Source organism: Hemicordylus capensis, chromosome 2 (genome assembly GCF_027244095.1).
Source record: "Hemicordylus capensis ecotype Gifberg chromosome 2, rHemCap1.1.pri, whole genome shotgun sequence".
In the NCBI taxonomy this organism is placed as follows: Eukaryota; Metazoa; Chordata; class Lepidosauria; order Squamata; family Cordylidae; genus Hemicordylus; species Hemicordylus capensis.
In genome coordinates this window covers 148,104,494-148,126,418 of record NC_069658.1, presented here as the reverse complement: position 1 = coordinate 148,126,418, position 21,925 = coordinate 148,104,494, and the positions used below count along the sequence as shown (strand labels likewise).

General features: G+C 44.3%; 1 protein-coding gene across 6 annotated transcripts in view; it reads left to right on the top strand.

The window, feature by feature from the left end:
- Nucleotides 1-21,925, top strand: part of TBC1D2 (TBC1 domain family member 2) — a 61,178-nt gene that overhangs the window by 22,720 nt on the left and 16,533 nt on the right. For 3 of the 6 annotated variants that reach the window (XM_053299497.1, XM_053299496.1, XM_053299498.1), the window contains 5 exons: nucleotides 1,142-1,278; nucleotides 1,867-2,039; nucleotides 14,028-14,414; nucleotides 16,698-16,808; nucleotides 19,942-20,126. In XM_053299497.1, the coding sequence (XP_053155472.1) occupies nucleotides 1,142-1,278; nucleotides 1,867-2,039; nucleotides 14,028-14,414; nucleotides 16,698-16,808; nucleotides 19,942-20,126 (993 nt within the window). Of the gene's footprint in view, nucleotides 1-1,141; nucleotides 1,279-1,866; nucleotides 2,040-13,069; nucleotides 13,417-14,027; nucleotides 14,415-16,697; nucleotides 16,809-19,941; nucleotides 20,127-21,925 lie in introns of those variants that run through there. The other 3 variants (XM_053299499.1, XM_053299500.1, XM_053299501.1) reach the window with 3 other exon arrangements.

The window sequence follows — 21,925 nt, the reverse complement described above, 5'->3', positions numbered from 1 at the left end:
TAAATGAATGCATCTTAAAGTAAAAAACAAAGCTTTCATGATTGCAAAGGTATGCTTGAAAATGTGTGACTAATGTCTGATAAATCTCAGAAGCCAGAGGGTGTTGAACAAAACTTCCAGTTGCCATGGGAGTGGGGCTTCCTTGTCCTGTAATAGCTCTTTGCCTGTCCTTCCCCATGACTAAGCAAGATAAATCATACCAAAAAGAGAATTGACGAACATTGCTTAAGTTGCGCACTTTATATAGGCATCAGATTGTAGCTTTTTTTGGTGTAGGATTCTTCAGTCAAGAAGTGCATGTATAATGACAAACACTAACATTCATTTGACCAATCTGGCCTTTCATTTACTGTTGTAATGCATCTCTAGCATAGTCAGTCTTCTCTTCGTGCCTTTCAGGGTCTTGTTTTCGTTAGTGTTAAAAATGTGAAGTTGAGAAGTAATACTTCTGCACTAGAGATCTTGGAGCCATTCTACAACTGAACTATGCTAGTGAGCCAACTCACTATAGCTGCTATCTTGGCAGCCCAGTGGGTTCATGAAAAACCCTAGTTAAGACTACTGATAAACTTTTGTCTGGACTGTACCAGCTCAGTCTGTAGGTGGGGGCTCGCATGACTGGATGTTCCTCCATACAAAAATATGCCCTGCACAAACAATGTTTGCCCCTTGCTCACTGGGCAAAGAGGCACCTTTTTAAAAGGGGTGGTTCTCTTTAATGAACAGAGAGAGAGAGCAACAACAAGCCAAATCCAACCCCAGCACAGCATCCCTCCAATGGCTGTTGCTGGTGCCTATCTTATGTTTCTTTTTATATTGTAAGCCCTTTGGGGACAGGGATCCATCTTATATATTTGATATTTCTCTATGTAAACCGCTTTGGAAACTTGTGTTGAAACACGCTATATAAATATTTGTGGTTGTAGGAAGAAGGTTAGTCAGGTAGGGGTGTGTGTGTGTGTGTGTGTGTGTGTGTGTGTGTGTGTGTGGTGGAACCTTCACTTCTGTGAGCCCTCATCTGCAGTCAGATGGAGTACAGCATGGACACAGCGTTGCCACCTCAGTGAGAACTAGGCTTGAAGTCCATGCAATAGTAGTTTACAGATCTTCATTGATTGTTTCCACGATTTTGTGTTTTCAGGAACACAGTGCATAATCTTTGTGGCAGCCGGCAAAACCGAAAGGACAATGGTGGTATGCTTGATTTTGAGGAGACCCAGGGTCCTCTTGAAAATGTAACTGAGGAAGCACCTGTGGAGGCAGAAGCTGAGGATACAGGTGCTTGTGTCTGCATTTTCTTTTTCTATACCTTTTTAAAAGTGGTGGCTCTCTTATATTGAGGAGAGCTATTATCCCTTATGTGTCCTTTGCAGTGGCTGTTGCTGGTGACTCTCTTGTGTTACTTTTTCAGTGTTCTTTTGGGACAGGGAACAGTTATCTTGTTTTGTTTTATATGTAAACCATTTTGAGAATTCTTTTTAGCCCTCTTCAGACATCTTAAACATGGGGGGGGGGGTCCATACTCACATATGCTGTCCAAAGTAGGTCCGGAAGTCCCACCCCAAGTGCAAGCTTACGTTGTAAGCTAGATCAGGGCCAATTAAGAGAGACTGGAGCAAAATAGAACAAACCAAAGTTGTTCTACAGACCAAAGCAGGCTAGCATGAAAAGTCAGTCCCACTGAAATCAATGCAACTTGTTCTGAGTAACTATTGGATTGTAAATCTAATTGAAAACATTAGGGAATCAGTGGAGACCTTCACCCATCTGCCAGTTCCTCAAAATTTATCCCAACAGTTATCTAACTTGGTTTGCTTCTTCCTTAGCAATGACAAGATTCTTCAGCTTTGTATGTCTTTCTCTCAGTCAGGGCAGAGATTCAAAAAGATCTAAGGATGAGGCCAAAGCTTTCCTCTTTTAGAAGAACCAAAAAAATGAATAGCAATTTTCATTATTTTGCTGAAGGGACAGGAAAGAACAAAGTAGCTTCTCTTCAGCACCAAGTTTGGGTCCTCACAGAAGATGTCAAATCTCAGAAGGTAAGTCTAATCTTGAGATTTGTGTTTGGTATAACTTAATCCACCAATTCTGAATGAGTGGAAATGACTTTTGACCCTTATGGCCTTCGAACTTGGTCTGACATAATATTGTATAAGAAGCTGTTTTCTGTGCCTCTGACAAACAAGTTGGTTAAATTCTTGATGATATATTATTATTGAGAATAAGAGAACATTGCTAGACATGTTGGCCAGGAAACCAGAAAACAGCCAGGAAGAAATACATAGCTATTGATCTATGTTTATCATTGGGATGAAATATTCTGGCCGTTGAAGGCTTAATTGTTTTGTTTTTGAGGCTGCTTCAATTTTGGTGTGTTAGGAAGGCTAGACCTTTCTTGTTAGCAGTGTGCATAGCTTTTGTTTATTCAGTAGAAGGTTATTTTGATGGCTCTTCCCCACTTAGGCTCCTTGCATCTCTGCATGCAACAGACACAGTTGCAGTAGAGAGTGGTGTTGGTGGTGATTATGACAATTTCTTATACCTGTTCCTGCTTTCCAGCCAAATTGGTTCCTGGGATAAATTAGGTTGCAATACTAAACATGCTTACTAGAGAGTAAGCCCCACTGAACACAATGGATCTTACTTCTGAGTAAGTATGCACAAAGTTGTACTGTTATGAAAATTAAAAGTGGCATAACTTAAAATCCAGCAAAACAATGGAATAATTAATAAAACTGCAACAGTACGAGAAATACACAGGCTACCTCCTGATAAAAACATCTTCTACAGGTTTATGTTAGAAATAACTTAAATCACCTGCTTGCCCATTTCTTTTGTGGGTTGGGTAGTAGGTAGCACCCATCTCACCATACCACCCAACCCACTTGAGTGTCCCTAGGACCTACTCATGGGGAACAATGGGGTGATTTGAGTTCCTCATCCCCTATGGGGAAAACAAGCAGAATACACACATTTTGTAACCCTGCCTTGAAAAATAACACTGCAGAAAAGGGGCACACACAGTCCCTCCCAACACAGAACACCACATTTTGCCAAACAAAAAGTCCAAAGATGGCCAAAAAAGAACTGCCAACCCAAAATCCACTGCCAGCCACAGAGCCTGTGCTGCAGTAACATCACTGGCATAAGTTGCTCTCCCACACGCAGTTATGAGTCCATCCTTATTTGTAACAGCTGCCTTAGCAGCCATCAAGCCATAAGCTCAGCTAGAACAACGTCTTCAGCCACATCTTGACTGAGTACACCTTGCAATGCAGATAACAGAGCAGACCAAAGCAGTGAGTGAAGCATAAGTTAGTCGCAAGGCCAGACATGGAGCTCATCATAGCAATCACCAAGAAATATTACACAGAGAGCTGCCACTGTCCATTTCTCACCACAACACCGTCTCGCAAACAGACCAAACCACAACTCAAGGAAGGAAGGCAGACACCCAAATTCTGCCTTTGTCAATCTGAGAGTAATCAAAACCAGATAGTTAACAGCAAGCATTAGCACACTAAGCACAACAAGCATATTATACTCAGTGCACAGAAAACAACAACAACAAAAATCAACGCTTCCTTCTTTCCTGCCTTCCATAGAGAGACTGGAGGACAGAGCAGCAGTCATGGGCTGATGGGCCACTGTCTGACAAGGAAAAATCCCCTAGACTCTTACCATGAGAAGAAGTCTTCTTTCTTCTCCAGTGTAAGCATGCATTCCTGCCTGGATAACACCATGGCCTCAGTTTGGTGCTGGGTCCCAGCTGACAGCCTGACAGATGAGTCAGTGCACCCAGTCCTTATCTCATCATCAGCCATGGTGGTGGCATGCATGCGTGTCTCTGTGTGTTCACCTGTGCTTTGCTACATGGGAGGGGCAGGCCACTCCACCACTAGCAGATGTCTCCTTGCTCTTCTACCCTGACTAGTGTGCCATGAGGGACAGGAAAACAGCATGCCTGCCACTGGGACTGTTCCACAGATATGCAGTGAAGTGCATGCTGGTGTCAGGTGCTGCTGTGTGCAGCAGCCCCAACATGGCCTACCTGAAGACCTGGTACAGGGAGGGCACCACTCGTCTGCTGAAGGTGATGTGTGGAAGGATCTTATAGTTGGGGGCAAGCAGCCGGCAGAAGCCAGCGTTCACCACCACCTGGAATGGCTGATCATTCAAAGCGATCATCTTCCCAGTGGCCCGGATGATGAGATGAAGTTCTGGGTGATCGGACTGCTTGCTCACCGACTGCACTCACTGCTTGGGCAACTTCCCCTGCTTGGGAGCAGGTGCCTTGCTGCTAGTTAAGGACACACTAGACCTATTGCTGCCAGCAGGGACAGGGACCCCCTGGGACCCACAGGGCCTGCAGAGTGGCTGCTGTCCCAAGACACTTGGGGTCCTTACCCCTGCTGACCTCTGTCCTGCAGTGGATACAGACAGCATGGTGTAGAGTGCTAAATGGTTCTATACCATGCTGCTCTCGGCCTGGGACCGTTTTGGTGTTGGTAGTATTGGGACTGTTGGTTCCTTCTGGGGCAGCCACCACCATCACTGCGACTGGTAAGTAATAAGCTTTTGGGGAGGGGGGACGCACACAAAGAAAAAAAATTCCAAGCAGCACCCACTTTAGCCACTAGGGCTGCTGGTACAATTTAAAAATAATTGGGGGAGGGATCAGCACAGCACCCCAATTATTAAAGCCATTGGGGGTGGGGGTGGCTACAATCAAGAATAAGTAAATAAAATTCCAAGCAGCACCCAGTTTAGGCCACTGGGACTGTGTTTTTAATTTTTAAAGAAGAAAATAAAAGCAACACTGCAAATCCAAAGGTTAAAAAAAAAGAATCAGATTAGCGTCTGTGTCTCTCTCCACTCACTGGGCCAGGTAGGGCCAGGCCGTCACCACCACCAGTCTCTGCTCCCCTCTCAGTGCTGCTGCAGTCTCTCTCTGATCCCTCTCTCCTGAGGCACAAATGGTTCTCTGCCTCCAAGCAGCCCCTTAGATACATTTTGAAACTCCTTTCTTTTGGCATCCTCCCTCCTCCCAGCCAATGGGGGCACAGCTGCCCATGCCAACACTTGATTTGAATGACAACAAGCCAACCGAGAAGCAAGGAGATCTCAAGCTAATCAGCAAGGGAAAAATATGGAGACAAAATGGCGCCCACAATGCGAATCTATTAATGTCGAATCAGGGCTGATTCAATTCTACCTCCAATCAGGCCCTCAATTTCAGGAGTGATTCGATTTGAGGTTGAATTAACGAATTGCTCCCAACTCGGCGCAAATCAATTCGCATGTGAATCAAATTGCACATCTCTAATGGTGACCAGTGTTGTGGATTAGAGTGTCAGACCCAGGTTCAAATCTCCACTCTGCTGTGAAGCTCACTTGATGATCTTGAGCCAGTCACTATCTCACAGCCCAACCTAATTCACAGATGATGTTGTGAAGATAAAGGGGATAGGGAGGCAAAACATCTTATTCCACCCCAAATTCCTCTGAGAAAGGAGAGCATAAACATGTAAAATGTAATATAAATATTTAATCCAGCATAGCATCCCTCCTGTGTCTGTTGTTGGTGTGTCCCTCTTTAAAAAAAAAAAACATGTAACATATCTTTATTGTGAGCCCTGTAGGACAAGGAACCATTTTCTCATTTCTTTTGCTATGTAAATCAACAACAACAAATATTTATATACCACTTTTCAACAAAAGGTTCCAAAGTGGTTTATAGAGATATAGAGCCATAAATAAGATGGCTCCTGTCCCCAAAGGGCTCACAATCTAAAAAGAAACACAGACACCAGCAACAGTCACTGGAAGTACTGTGCTGGGGGTGGATAAGGCCAGTTGCTCTCCCCCTGCTAAATAAATAGAATCACCTTGTTAAAAAGGTGCCTCTTTGCTCAGTTAGCAGGGGAAAACTTTTGCTTTTGAAAAGCTGTTTATAAATAATAATAAATGATCAGATGTAAAAGAGGCATATGGAAAGAGACATTATCTATTAGTTTAATTCTGTCTCATTTCTGTTCCCTCAAAGCAGTTGTTGTTCCTTTGTAAGATTTTATTTATTTATCCGATTTATATCCTGCCCAAACCTACGTCTCTGGGCAGCTATTCAGATGCTATTCATCTGTGTATATTTAGATTCTCAGAAAACTGAGTGACCCTAGAATCATGATCCGTGAATATGGCTGGGATACCAGCATTGTTCTGTAATTCCAGGGTATTGGAAGACAGTGAAGAGTTAACAGCAAAGCAACAGCTATGTGCCAATGTCAGTGTATCCGAGAGAGCAGATTCTCCTCGCTTCTCAAGCAGTTGGCATCTCTCTGCAAGCTCGACTCGGTATTGGAAGGGAACATAGTAAATGGTAGCATCGGAAATTGGTGGGGCCCTGCTTCTGCTGCCAAAGTTTCCTGTATTTCCTGTACATCTGTTGGGCTCTCTTGTTCCTATTTGGGAGGACTATCTGACTGCTTAGGGGAGGAGGCATACTGTGCATTTTTGTTGTGTAAGAAGCAAATAAAGTGAAGCAACCAGATGAGGCAGAGTGACTCTGGGGTCTGCTGAGTTTACTTGTCTCTGTAGAGTCCACGTTGGCATGAGTTGTTCTATCAAAGTGCACCATCACTCATGATGTCTGACATCTGGGATGTGTGGCTATTGTTTGCAACTTTTGGAAATAGTTATATTAAGAACCAGTTCAGATGTAAAGGCACTCCATTTGCAATAATGTAAGAATTACAGCCCTTACACTCAGCCTTTCAGCAAAAAACCCCTCTAGTTTACAATGCATTTCTTGCCTTGGCTACTGCAGTCTTCTCCTCATTGACTCCCCATTGGCTCACAGAATCATAGAAGGTTAGAATATCTCAGTCCCTTCCCCTCCATTCAGCACTCTGCTTCTACAACCATGAACCTCTTGTACATTCCAGTCATGTCAAGTCCCTTCTTAAATCTCTTCACTGTCTTCCTGTCCATTCCAGGATCCAAGTCCCTACTCCCTCAAATGGTCCCTTCCTTTTATGCATGGAATTGCCTCCAAGGATGCTTTATTTATTTTACTTATTTATTTATCATATTAATTTACTCTCTCTCTCTCTCTCTCTCTCTCTCTCTCTCTCTCTCTCTCTCTTTCTTTCCATGTGCATTATGCTTCCTTGTTTACTTTGATATCTCTAGATTGTCAGCCCCTTGAGGCAGGGACCTGGCCTCCCATTCTCTGTAGAGTGCTATGTTACCTGAATGGTGCTATATGAATGAATAATTGTTATTTTCACTGCAGTTAAGGGATAGGTTGTCTTATACCACAATCCACTGGGAATTCCTCCTGGGCAAGCCCCATTGAAGTGAATAGGAGATGTTCAGGAGCTGCATAACTCCAGTGGATTATGTCCCTTACCTCAGATTTGTCTGTCTCAGCATATGCTGCCCTTTACAGTACTCAAAGTCTGTTGCTTGAGGTGGTATAAGGCTGGCTTTTACTGTAGTATGTGTCTGCTCTGATTGTGTGTTTTTCGTGTTCTAAGAACATAATATTATTATTGTTGATAGACCACTTCAACAACAAAAAGTTCTCAGTGTATAGAGAAATAAATGAAATGGTTCCCAGTCTCAAAAGGGCTCACAGTCTAAAAAGAAACATTAAGTAGACACCAGCAAAAACAGCTGGAAGGAAGGGGGCAATCCCTTGCTAAATATAAGAGATTTGCCTCTTTCAAAAGTGCCTCTTTGTTCACACTTGTCCTTGCTTCTCAAACTGTTAGGGGCAGTGGCGGGGCACACGAGAGGCAAGTGCAGTGTGTGTGTGTGTGTGTGTACTTTGTTCCTCATGTTAGATTTCTGAAAGAGAAATATAATAATAATAATAATAATAATAATATAATATAATTCGATTTCTATACCGCCCTTCCAAAAATGGCTCAGGGCACTTTACAAAGAGAAATAACAAATAAGATGGCTCCCTGTCCCCAAAGGGCTCACATTCTAAAAAGAAACATAAGACACACACCAGCAACAGTCACTGGAAGTACTGTGCTGGGGGTGGATAGGGCCAGTTACTCTCCCTCTGCTAAATAAAGAGAATCACCACAGTAAAAGGTGCCTCTTTGCCCAGTTAGCAGGGGTTAGGGTATAGGAAATGATGTATTTCACATATAATATTCGTTTTCTAAACCAAAACAGATGTAAGAAACTTCTCTTTATATATTTTGATGCTTTTTATATAGGTAAAGGTAAAGTGTGCCATCGTCGCTGTTGACTCCTGGTGACGACAGAGCCTTGTGGTTGTCTTTGGTAGAATACAGGAGAGGTTTACCATTGCCTCCTCCCGCACAGTATGAGACGATGCCTTTCAGCATCTTCCTATATCGCTGCTGCTTGATATAGGTGTTTCCCATAGTCTGGGAAACATACCAGCGGGGATTCGAACCGGCAACCTCTGGCTTGCTAGTCTAGTCATTTCCCCGCTGCGCCTGATTGATAATTGTAAAGAAAGCGCAGTGTCTATCTTTATCTTTGTCTCTCTCTCTCAAAAGTGCAGTTCTTTCAAAGTGTTGGAAAGAGCATTTAATCAGATTTATTGTGTGAAGCACAAGATTGAATTCATTTCAGTTATTAAGTTTTATTGTATAGTTTAGTGTGTAGTTTCCTGAAGCTTATTATCTAGAAAGATTTTATCTTGCTGCTGAAGATTGAAAATAATGAAAAAGCCACATTTCTTGAAATTGCCAGCGTTTAACCTCTTTGTTGGCCTTATTTCTAACTACTCAGCTGTGTTTATTATTATTCATTATTAACTAGATCAGGGTTTCTTAACCTTGGGCCCCCAGATGTTGTTGGACTACAACTCCCATCATCCTTGGCCACAAAGGCCATGTCTGGGGATGTTGGGAGTTGTAGTCCAACATCTGGGGGCCCAAGGTTAAGAAACCCTGTACTAGATCACCCACCAAAGTGATTCATACCATTATCTCGGTTATCCAGTGTGCCAATGTGGTGTGGTGGTCAGTGTCCTAAACAGTCACTGTTCAAATCCTTCCTTCGCCATGAAGCTCACTTGGTGACCTTAGTCCGGTCAGCATCTCCAGTCCAACCTACCTCACAGGGTTGTTATGTGGATAACAGTGGGAAGGGGCAGGGCAAGAACCATGTATACTGCCATGAGCTCCTTGGAGGAATGCTGGAATTTACAATGTCCTAAATCCTTACAACAGCTTGTAAGATCGGGGGCTGCAGCTGAGAGAACTTTTAACTATCTTGTCAAAGACTACCTAGTGAGTAAATGGCTGAAGCAAGATTTTGGTTTACAGTGTCAGCCACTATACAACACGAGTTTTACTTCTCATTTTTTTGGTTCTTGCAGAGCTACCGCTCACTAGATTATGAAGTCCTCTAGTATCTATAAAACCTTTTCCTCCTGAGGATGCCAATGCATCATTTAGTATCTGTTTAGCTCTGATTTTTTTTAAAAAAATAAAAATAAACTAACTAAGCAGCCGAAAGGCTTATGCAAGGTGTACAGATGTTCTCTGCACTCCAGAGACTGCCAGTGCTATCTCTGTTCAGTGCTGTTTGCTACCTACATTCTATTTAACACATCCCAAAAAGACAAAACCTCTTTTTGAGATGCATTGTGCTGGCAGTCCACCAGGTTCTTTTGTCTGCTTTGACCATTGTTTCTCTCCAGCTTGCAAGACACAGCCGCCTTTGTTCTTCAAGGGATGGCCTTGCTTTTGACGGTTTGGGGGGAAAGTATCCACACGAATCGAACATTATCCAGATGCTTTTATATTACTACCCTTCTTTCCCCCATTAACATGTTGCCCATCTGGGGATAAATTATGCATTTGATCAGCAGCAATAATTTATCTAGACTCTTGGCTTGAGATGATAGACAAAAAGGGAAGAAAGAGAGCCTCTTATGTCAAGCAATGAGAAAGAAAGAAGCGTCCCCATTTCATGTTAATTTCCTGAGCTTATTCAACTATGGGTTGGCTGTCCTTAAAAATAGTTAGAAAGCTGTAGCTAGCATAGAATATAATGCCCCACCTGTTGACAGATGTGGGTAGAAAAGAGTATGTTGTTCCAGTTTTGGTCCTTCCCTGACCTAGCTGCCCATTAGATCTTGAGCTTTAATGCCTTTAATTGCCTGGGACTTCTACTTCTACATCTGAGGGAATGCCTCCCATATTTACACCTCTGTGTTCTTGGGCTTACATGTTTTCCTGTGTATTCTACCTGTTGCCCAGGCAAGATTACACAGGGGAAGCAGGAGCACCTTTCATTTGTGGCACCCACCCTTTGAGATGGGTTTTTTTAGGGAATGCCAAGATGATCCTGCACCTTGCATATTTTTACAAACTGAAGATATACCAAATTCCCCAGGTATTTGCTGTTCTTTAAGCTTTTATAAGTGGATTAATTTTATGTTTCTTCTTTTCTGTCTTTATATCTGTTGGAAGTAAAGGACTTTGCGCTATCTCATGTCTCAATGACAGAGGAGGACAGACTAGTGCGTCAGAGGGCTAGAGAGGTCAAGACATTGGTCATCTCTTCTCTGCCGCTCTGACACTATCCCTTTGGTATGTAGATTGCTATTCTTAGGGACTAACTTCCTTCCTGCCAGCTACTTCCTACTTCCTCTTCCTTCTTCCCTTACTTCTCCCTTGCAACATGCACGCTCCTCTTTCCCTGCACCATGTGTGCAGAGATGAATCCATCTGCATCCAGCTATCTAGCTAGATTAGAGATCCTATCTCTCCACTTTACTATTTAGAATGGAGTTCACTAATAAATACTCCTTATATTGATTGGAAACTATGAACTGGCTCCAAGCATACACGCATGCCTAACTAAACTCCGCTGTGTTGTGTCTCTGTGCACTCTGCTATATTAGAAGGGTATCTCTTACCAGAGAGAATTCCCAACATCATGATCTCTACTTTGATGCTGTTGTGTGTTAAGCTTTATTTTTAAATTCTATTTTAATAGTATGTATTTTTGCATACATTGTCCTGAATACTTTTGAGAAATTAACTCCTAAATTTTATAAATAAATTAAATGATTCATGTATAAGGTTAATATTTTATATAACCAGTTTGAAGCTTTTTATTAAGCTCATGTGTTAAGGCAAAGTTTCTTGGAGACAATGCTGTACTTAATCATTTTTGCCAATTGTGGGCTTTTCAAGGCAATCTTTATTTTCTATTTAATAAATAAAGCTTGTACTCTACATCTGTACCTTGACTCTTAGCAAGTTTGGTTCAGCTAACACATCTGAAGTTCTTAAGAAATGAACTTTTTAATAATAATGATTTAATTAAAGTTCATAATTGTATATTACTCTTTGTCATCATTTTACCAGGATCAGTGTCCCGTTTTGTTTGTTTGTTTGTTTAACATGGTTATATACCACCCAAAACTTATGTCTCTGGGCAGTCTACAATAAAAATCAAAACAATTTAAAAATATAACACAATGTTAAAAGCTGTTAACTGGTTTGTTTTTTTAAAACTGTAAATCGAATTAAAAGCCTGGGTGAACAAATATGTCTTAAACTGCCTTTTTAAAAGTTGTCAGAGATGAGGAGGAGCAGGGAGTGCATTCCAAAGCCTCAGGGCAGCAACAGAGATGGCCTGTTCCTGAGTAGCCACCAGATGAACATCTCCAGATGATCTCTATGGGTGGTGGGGCTCATGGCGAGTATTCTAAAATATTGGCACTTAACAAGGAAAGGTTGTGCTATTGAGTTGGTGTTGATTCCGGGTGACCACAGAGCCCTGTGGTTTTCTTGGGGGAATACAGGAGGGGTTTACCATTGCCTCCTCCTACTCAGTATGAGATGATGCCTTTCAGCACCTTCCTATATTGCTGCTGCCTGATATAGGGGGCGCCAGTGGGGGCAGTGGGGTACCAGTGGTGATTCGAACCAACAATCTCCTGCTCTCTAGGCAGCTTGCTTCCCCACAGCGCCATTAGGTGGCTCACATTGGCACTTAATAGGTCTGTAATTAGATGCATCACCCCATGTGTCCTTCTAAAATATAGGCATAGCATCAACTCACTTAGAGTATTGTGGTTTTTCTTCAGATCTGGGTCTACTGACTTATTGTGGCTCAGTGTCATTCCTAGTTGCAGTTCATCATCATCATATGATAGCTTTGCATCATTACTTTTCCTCTCCAGATATCACAATGTTTGATCACATTTTGTCTCCTGAGCTTCCTCCAGCTTGCAAAGCTGCCTAATACCAAGTCAGTTGATTGGTCCATCCAACCCAGTACTGTCTCCTCTGCATGGCTCTCCAGGGTCTTAGGCAGAGCGCCTTCCAAGGCCAGCTGCCTGAAATGTTTTAACTGGGAATAGCGGGGATTGAACCTGTGATGTTGATGTTTATCCAAAGCATGTGCTCTACCATTGAGCACTGGGCCCTCCCTAATGTACATGCGGCTGTTCTATTTTTATCCTCCAAGCAATCATTAGAGATGGACCGGACTGAGAAACGGTGACCTGCCTAAGGCACCTACAGTGAGCATCATGATTGTGGGAATGTCAACCCAGGTATCCCAGCCTGTAGCTTTTGTTGCTTAAGGTAGTCATGACATAGAACCTGTTAAAGGGGGACTTCTCAACCACCAACAAAAGTTTTGGCTTAAAAAGTGCAGGTTGTTGGTTCAAATAAAGCTGAAACTCAAATCAGGTTTGTTATGGGTCAGCTATTTGAGTTACAAGCTTCTGAAATGAGAAACAATGTTCCTTATTAAGGTGGAATGTGGCCCTGAAATATAGAACACAGTAGAAAGTACTGGGTGCTCTTTTCTTTCGGAGACCTCAAACAGCAAGTATCAAGCACATGTGTCAGATGAAAAACATAGATTTTCTGAAATAGTTAGTTAGTATGAATCTAACAGCCAGAACCCATCAAGTCAATTGAAACTTCTCTCTGGTCCGCTTCCCACACATAAAGAATATCTTGATTGCTCAGTACTTGATTACTTGCAGCATTTATAAACTGGCTCTCTTGGAAAAACATCATGTCTGGGATTGTTTTCTGTGAGGTTTGGTCTGCTTGCTCATTCAGACATACAAGCCACTACTTGATGTTGCAGTCTTCAACTGCTGAAGGCACACATGTGAACTAGGCCTTTCTTTCTTTTTGAGATCCCATGATTTTGACATCATAGGGCATATATGCAACTGCACTGTGGTACTCCGAATTGTCTCTGCCAGATAAAAAGGAAAAATACCTGCTGCTTCTGGATCTCTTTTGAAGGCTGAAATGAAATGGAATCAAATCCAAGTCAGGTCACCCACAGCAATGGCAGTGGCTGCTAACCCTCCAAACTCCCCTGAGGGGACTTCCTTTGTTCTAGAACAGTATGGTATTGGGGCAGTTCTCCCATAAGGTGAGGCAGTCATCTCAAGTAGGAAATTATTGGGGTGCCAGTGGGACAGCAAGATGCCCCCTGCCACCTCGGTGTGGCCTCTTCTCTGCATCCAACCTCACATGCTGCTGGACTGGTTATGAAAAGGGGGAGGAAGCAGAGGAGGAAATGAGGAAAGGACCACAATGTCTCCAGTACTCTACTGCTTTTTTCCCCCTTCATTTCCTTTTCTGCTTCCTCTCTTTTTCATAACCAGTCCAGTGGTGGGGTAGAGGAAGGTACAGGCATTGCATGGCAACTGTTGCCACAAAGGAAGAAACGGATGTGATTGTGTGTGTATGTACATGGGAGGGGGGTGATATCTGGTGAGGGAGGAGGGTACATACAAGGAGCAGTGACATTTGACACCCACCCTTGGGCACACTGAGTTCTTGGGACATCACTGATTTGTATAATTCTGCAAAGGAATGTCTTTAACCCTGTGCCTGTGCAAATGTGTGGTTAAAAAGTCCATCTGTATCCACCTTTATTTTACACATCCACATATCTCTGTAAGCACCAACATGAGAAATGCCTAATTGTTGAAACATAAGGTCATGAGGGGATTTTTGTTTTCATGTCTTCTTCCTCAGGAACTGGTTAAAATCCTCCACAAAGCTCTGGAAGCAGCCCAGCAAGAGAAGCGAGAGTCCTGCAGGTACCTGGCCACGGAAAAAGAGAAAGACAGGCTGGAATTAGTACGCCACAAAGTGAGGCAGATTGCTGAGTTGAACAAACGGGTTGAGATGCTGGAAGTGGACAAGAAAGAGCTGGAACAAGGCCTCATTTTGAAGGAGGAGCACATCAAGGAGCTGAAGGCACACGTGGAGCTCTTGATGGACAAGAACGAGGCCAAGCAACAAGTCATCCTGAAGCTGACGGAGCAAATGTCCAGAGACCTTCTCGACTCTGTTGGGGAGGCAGATGCCATCACCACAGAGACTTTGTACAAGCAGCAGGAAGAGATTGAACACTTGAAGGTACTTTGTGGCTTTTCCTCCCACAGGCTCTCATGGTGGAGTGGGATGCAGTAGGAGGTGGCAATTCTGACCCTTCCAGTTGCACAGGTGCCTCTACATTATTCCATAGTGCAATGCTTTAATTTTGCCTGAGGCAATTTTGTATGTGCTGTGATTCCACAGACACTCCTAAACCAATAGCACAGAAGGTGATATGGGGCAGAGAAAAGCAAGCTTATGGTGCCAAATATCTGTGTGTGTGCGTGTGCGCGCACACACAGATGGGGAGGGGAAGCTCATGTGGCACTCTGTAATTTGCATACAGGTAAGAGGAAGCCCCTGCACACTCTATACCTGTCCCCCCCCCAGCTGAGCTCCTGAAGCTGAAAGTTCTACCTGTACTGTTTCACCTCCTCCGGGTTGCAAGGACAGCAAGTAAAAATATTTGTGTCGCTTGTCTGCCCTAGAGCACTGAGGGGAGGAACTACCTCACCTTGCAAATACAGTATCCACAAAAAGTGCCAGCTCACAAACATTTGTCTGCACTTTTCTGTGTGAGCCGTGTCTGCCCAGAGGTGCACTTAGGTAATTTGGGAGCCTGGACCTAAAAGCCTTTGGAGGCCTCACCCTCTGCTGGAGGGCCCCCTCCTGCTGCATGTTAAACATCATCCCCCTACACACACACACACACACACACACACACACACACACACACACACACACACACACAGTGGCAAACACAGTATTTTTAACATGTGGGGTATATTTATGCAAATATGCACTAGCAGAAACATTTCAACTTGCAGCATAACATATTCCCATCCCACATTTCTTTCCCCACTCCCCCCTCTGTCTCTAAAGGACCTGGCACAGATCACAATCACACTCTGCCACCTGGTGCAATGTGGGCTAGCAGTGACCACACCACCCAGGACAGACTAAGGAGGACTTGGGGGCCCCCAGGGGGTGTGGAGGACTTGGTTCCCAAAGTCCAGGGGTAAGAGTGCCACTATGTCAGCCTCAAAAGTGTAAAAATCCCAACATCTTAATGCTTCTCTTCTAGGTTGCCTGGATGCAATTCTTAGGTCTGGTTCTCACGGAAGTGATAAATCTATGTCTGGCTCTGAGTCCTGCCACTTCAGGCTGGAGATGGAGGCCTCACATCACTGGATACTCCATCCAGTTCCTTACACATCAAAAAGCAGCCTGTTGGGAAGAAGGGTTTTAGCCTAGCCCTCTTCCTGACATACTCACTTTCTGTGTGAGGTGTTCACCTCCGATGGAGAGGTATTCAATTATGTGAGCCCTACCTTCATTCTGAAGTGGTTCTATCCACATACAAGTTTATCACTTTGTGAAAACTAGTTCATTCGTTCATTCATTCATTCAATTTCTATACCGCCCTTCCAAAAATGGCTCGGGGCGGTTTACACAGAGAAATAACAAATAAATAAGATGGCTCCCTGTCCCCAAAGAGCTCACAATCTAAAAAGAAACACAAGATAGACACCAGCAACAGTCACTGGAAGTACTGTGCTGGGGCTGGATAGGGCCAGTTACTCTCCCCCTGCTAAGTAAAGAGAATCATCACGTTAAAAGGTGCCTATTAGCCCAGTTGGCAGGGGTAACTGGTTCTCACCTCTTTGTAGAAGCTAGGGTCTAGTTACTACTGGTGACCAGGTTAGTGGCTGTGTGCAAGAGTGAACTGACTCATAGTGCATGGAAACGGCTTCTTATCACCCCATTTTCATTCCATTGCTTTAGTAAGCAAAAACGAAGCAAATGCCTCTTCTCAAAAGAACTCTACAGTGTATCCATGTTCTCTTTATCATTCCATTTGGAATGTAGTTCATGTTACTGGAAGCCCATTGTTCTGCTTATCTCTGTAACTGTCATATTTATATCAGTCTACAAATGAACAAGGAGAACTACAGACTTCGTTGCATGGTGTGCCAGTGTGATGTAGTGGTTAGAATGTTGGATTAGGGCCCCATTCAGCCATGAAACTCATTGGGTGACTCTGGGCCAGTTGCTTATCTCTCAACGTAACCTACCTCACAGGGTTGTTGTGAGGATAAACATAACCATGTACATAACCTCTGGGCTCCTCAGAAGAAAAAGCAGGAGATATAGATAGATAGATGTATTTTTTGTTTGAGTAGTTATAAAAAGGTTTGGTGGGGGCAAAAGGGAACTGACCCAGATTCTTTCATTCCCTAGGAATCCATTTGGCCCATCCATTAACAGCAGCAAAATTTCTGACAACAGCTTGTATTAAATGTTTTCCATTTGTATTTTTGCCAGGATGACCTAGATGCATACAAGACTCAGAACCAGTTCCTGAATTCAGAAATCCATCAGGTTACTAAAATCTGGAGTACAGTGGCACAGAGAGAGAAGTCCCTTCTGATGAAGGTAAGAAGCAAAGATGCCCACCCTTTAGAGGAACTGCATCTGTGTTCAGACTCCGCTCTGTATACTTTAGTCCTGGTTTAGATATTTTGGAAGACTACTTCCTACCTGACTACTAAGCCCTGTTCTCACCTTATTGCCACATATTAACTGAACATGTGGAGGGAGGATCATGTCAGCTGGTCCCACTCTTCATCACCATGGGTTCGACGGCTCCTCCCCTTCACCTCTGTGCATCCACTAGCCTGGCCTCCTCATGTCTGGCCGAAGATGTGAATGGGCTCTACTGTCCCCGTACCAATATACTCATCTAGTACTTGCAATTGGGAATGCTGATTGTGCATATGTATAGAATTGTATGCACATGCAACCCATCCTTGCCTTTGGCCAAATGCGTGAGGGTCAGGGTGGAACCAACCAGCATGAACTTGCATCCTCTCCATCAGAAAAACATCCTCTCTGATGTTTGGTGTATGCCTTGATATGCAGGTGAAAATAGGGCTACACAGAAATGAACATTAACACACATTACTGTTGTAACTATCTATATAGTGCATCAGATTTAAGAACAGAAGAACAGCCCTGCAGGATCAGGCCCAAGGCCCATCTAGTCCAGTATCCTGTTTCACACAGTGGCCCACCAGATGCCGCTGGAAGCCTACAGAAGGAATTGAGGGCATGCCCTCTCTCCTGCTGTTACTCCCCCTGCAACTGGTACTCAGAGGCATCCTGCCTTTGGGGCTGGAGGTGGCCCACAGCCCTCTGACTAGTAGCCGTTGATAGACCTCTTCTCCATGAAGTTATCCAAACCCTTCTTAAAGCCATCCAGGTTGTTGGCTGTCACCACATCTTGTGGCAGAGAATTCCACAATTGTATTATGCATTGTGTAAAAAAGTACTTCCATTTGTTGGTCCTAGATTTCCCAGCAATCAATTTCATGGGATGACCCCTGGTTCTAGTGTTATGTGAGAGGGAGGAGAATTTCTCTCTATCCACTTTCTCCACTCCATGCATGATTTTATAGACCTCTGTCATGTATAATCTGTGTACAGTGTATGCACATAAAGTTGTTCATATATATTCAGTGTATGTGTCAGCTCAGCGAAGTGCTGTGGCTGTTTTGAAATCGTGCTCAGGGTGGACGTTTCCTCCCTGTGGCTATTAAATTGATAGCCTTTGACTTAATGCTACCACTCCTTTTCCTGTGTGAATGAACAGCTGGTTGACTCATTCCTACAAGGAAAATGAAGGTCCTATACTTAAGGTCACTGCTGCAGTGGGGCAAGACCTCCACACTACTCTTGTAACTGGATGGCCTGGCACTCCCAGATGGGGATCCCATGTGTCCCGTGTGCAGAGTGCACAGAAGCCTTTCTCAGATGCTTTCGCTGTGTGCACAGTGAACCTTCTCAATGTAAGAATGTTCATTGTCCTATCTGAAAAGACAGCCCTCCACGCATACAGATGTACACATGGAGGGCTCTTCTCTGTGTGTTTAGGTACCCTGCTTTTCTAAACTGTAAGCTTGAGTATAGGGCCTGTATCTTTATTTTGACTTATATACAGTCACCTTAAGGTGACGCAGCAGGGTAATGCTTGACTAACGAGCTGAAGGTTGCCTGTTCAAATCCCCACTGGTGTGTTTTCTGCACTATAGGAAACACCTAAATTGGGCAGCAGCGATATAGGAAGATGCTGAAAGGCATCATCTCATATTGTGTGGGAGGAGGCAATTGTAAATCCCTCCTGTATTCTACCAAGAGAAAACCACAGAGCTCTGTGGGTGCCAGGAGTCGGAATCGACTTGACAACACAGCTTTACCTTTACCTTACAGCACCTGGTTACAATAGGCACTCTGGAAATACTGGATCACATAGGAAGCTTCCTTTTACCTAGTCGAACCATTGGTCCAGCTAGCTCAGTATTGTTTACACAGACTGGCAGTGGCTTCTCCATGGTTGAAGGCAGGAGTCTCTCTCAGCCCTGTCTTGGAGATGCTGCCAGGGAGGGGACTTGGAACTTTCTGCAGGCAAGCATGCAGGTGCTGTTCCCAGAGTGGCTCCATCCCTAAAGGGGAATATCTTACAGTGCTCACACATGTAGTCTCCCATTCAAATACAAACCAGGGTGAATTCTGCTTAGCAAAGGGGACAATTCATGGTTGCTACCACAAGACCAGCTCTCCTCTCCTCATATACACATCAATGCTAACAGAAGAAAAGAGTGCAGGCAGCTCTTGGCACTGCTGCAGCTTTCCCCGTCTGCTGAAAAGATGTTGCTGAGGTTCGAGAGACCTTCAAGCCCAGAAACCAGGCAGAACTCCACCTGGTTTGCTGCCAGGTTTGGCAAGGGACCATGTGGAAATGGTGAAGGAGTGTATCCTCCACCTGGTTGCTGCATTGTCCCCCCTCCGTCTGCACCCACCTGTGATGCAGCCCAGGTTGTTGTAGCAGGGTCCCTTGATCCTTAGCAATGCCTTTTTGGCAGGATTGGGGGACTCCGACATCACCAGGAATTGCTTACACTTGCTCTCTTATGCTGACATCACTGTGTATGTGAGCCATTACGAACAATAACTGCTGGTCTTTGGAGCAGATCCAACTTGCAGAACAAATCATTTGGCCCCCGTTGCCTCTCTCAAATCTTATCCAAAACGTGGTAAAATTTAGCCAGTTCTTTTGATCATAAAGAACTGGACATGGTTTTCAAAAGTTGTACAGGAGAGAGTCCATGCTTCACTTTCTCGTTGGACTTTGTCTTGCTGCTTGAAGAGCAGTGTCTCTTAAAAGTATAAAAGAGTGCCACCCTTGTTTTGGATCTTGGGGAGGGGAAAACTCTCCCAGTATGGAGACTTTGAACTCGTCACCTCTGTTTCACGACGTGTGTGTGTGTGTGTGAGAAAGAGAGACTCTGAAGCGAGAGAGAGGGCATGACTAAGGCACAACTTGTCTTCTGTAGCCCATGACTCTTTTACTTGTTTTACTATAGTTTTATTAATCTACTGGAGTTGTAAGACTCCTCTCAAAGGGATATTGCAAAGCAGGGAGATTACAGAAGAGAGAAACAGATCACAGGTGGAGAACAGTGACTAGAGGTTCCAGCCTTAACCAAGCTCTTATTCCTTTATCTTGCAGTGTGCCCGTCTGCAAGCTCACAACTGCCAGATTGAAAGCAAATATCTGATGATTCTGCAGAAGCTGCAAGGTCTGCCAGATCTGGCAAGGGACCATGTGGAAATGGTGAAGGACCTCATACAGGAGGCACTTCAGTGGGATGTAAAGGAAGAAGCTATTATTCCTGTTCAGCTGAGCCCAATCAAGTAATGGCGCGTGTGTGTGTGTGAGTGTGTGAACATAAGAGGGGGTGTGGCTGTAGTATTTGCTCTTCTAAGTATTAAAAACACAGAATTAAAATGGGGATTTTAAGTATCGTAGGGACATACAGAATTGAGAAAGCATGATAAACTCAAAATTTGCCCCTTGTTTAAAGTCTAAGTCAGGCCTGCTCAACTTAGGCTCCCCAGCTGTTTTTGGACAACGACTCCTACAATTCCCAGCCAAAGTGACCAATAGCCAGGGATTATGGGAGCTATAGACCAACATCTGCAGGAGGGCCGAAGCTGAGCAGCCCTTGTCTAAGTCATGGGTGGCCAATCTGTGGCTTGGATGCCACAAGTGGCATAGTCAGATAAGGGTTTGTGGCACTCTGGAGGAGAGCCCACGGGCCTGGCTTGACACAGAGTGAGGCCTGTGCTAAGTCCTGCCTCCCCTTTGCTGTACTCTATGGCTCAACAGACTAGAGGCAAAATAACTGGAAGGCACAGGGGCGCATAAATGTTTTGCAGCATGCACCAAATTGGCACTAGTATTCTGGACTTGGGACTAGGGTTGCCAACAGTCCTGGATTGGCCGGGACATACCATAATTTGTCGGGGAGGGGTGCTTGTCCTGTCCGGGACGCTCTTCCTCCTATATTTGGGCCACTGAGTAACTGGTTGTGGGTGGCAGCGGCAGCTTGCATGAGCACCAATGCCCTGATGGTGATGGCTTGCCTCTTTCCCTGTTCGCTGGCTCCAGGGACGGCTGCTGCTGCTGAGCAGCTCCCTCACCCACCCACCAATCAGTTGTTTGGCAGGTGGGCAGGGCTTACATGCAATCCTGCAGTGAAGGCTGCTGCCACAGGCACAAATGCCTCCAGTAACTTCTCCACAAACTAATCCTCAGCTGCCTCTTCTGGGGAAGCACCGTGTGAATTCTGTGCTCCTCGTATTTCTCACATCTGAGGCAGAGGAGGGTGCGATCCTTGCAGAAGACTTTCAGAGGCTCTTGGTGTTGCTTATTCAGCAGCTCCAGACTTTTCGATTGCCAGGAACCTCAGCCATTTTGCCAACTGTCTTCTTTTCCTTTCAGTGGTTTCCCTGGGGTTTCTCTCCTGGAGATCCTCTACAGTTCTCTGGAGGCAGGATAGCTCTTTCTTTACTTTTCCCATGCTCTGGGCTGCACACTCCTGGCAGATATTATTAACACGGTCTGTAGATACCTTACATTTAAAATGTTGCATGCAGACAGCACAGGGGTCTTTGCTTTCTGCAGTGCTAGCCATAGAAGCCGCCTTTGAAAACTTTCAGCAAAAGTTAGTTTCGGTTTCCTACATGCACTAAAAATACACTGCAGTCACTTTTCTGACCCAGACACCGCAGCCTGGAACAGGAAATCAAAAGTTTAACTTCTCAGTTTTCTGACTGGTTAATGGAATAGAACCAGGGTTTCTTAACCTTGGGCCCCCAGCTGTTGTTGGACTACAACTCCCATAATCTCCAAACAAAAGCCATTGCCGCTGAGGATTCCGGGAGCTGTAGTCCAACAACGTCTGGGGTCCCAAGGTTAAGAAACCCTGGAATAGAACTCTAGCTGTAGCTGTAAATTATATCATATTTGCAGATCAAGATGCTGTTAACTGGACAAGAGCAAGAGGTTTGTTTTGATCAAAGGTTGCAGCTTGCAGCTAGAGGTCTATTCCATTCATGCTTCCCTGCACACCTGGAGAGGCTTCTGGTATGGTGTAAAAGCTGGGTTGGAATGGCCCCTTAAAAATCAAGTTGGGTTCCAAAAACTAGGA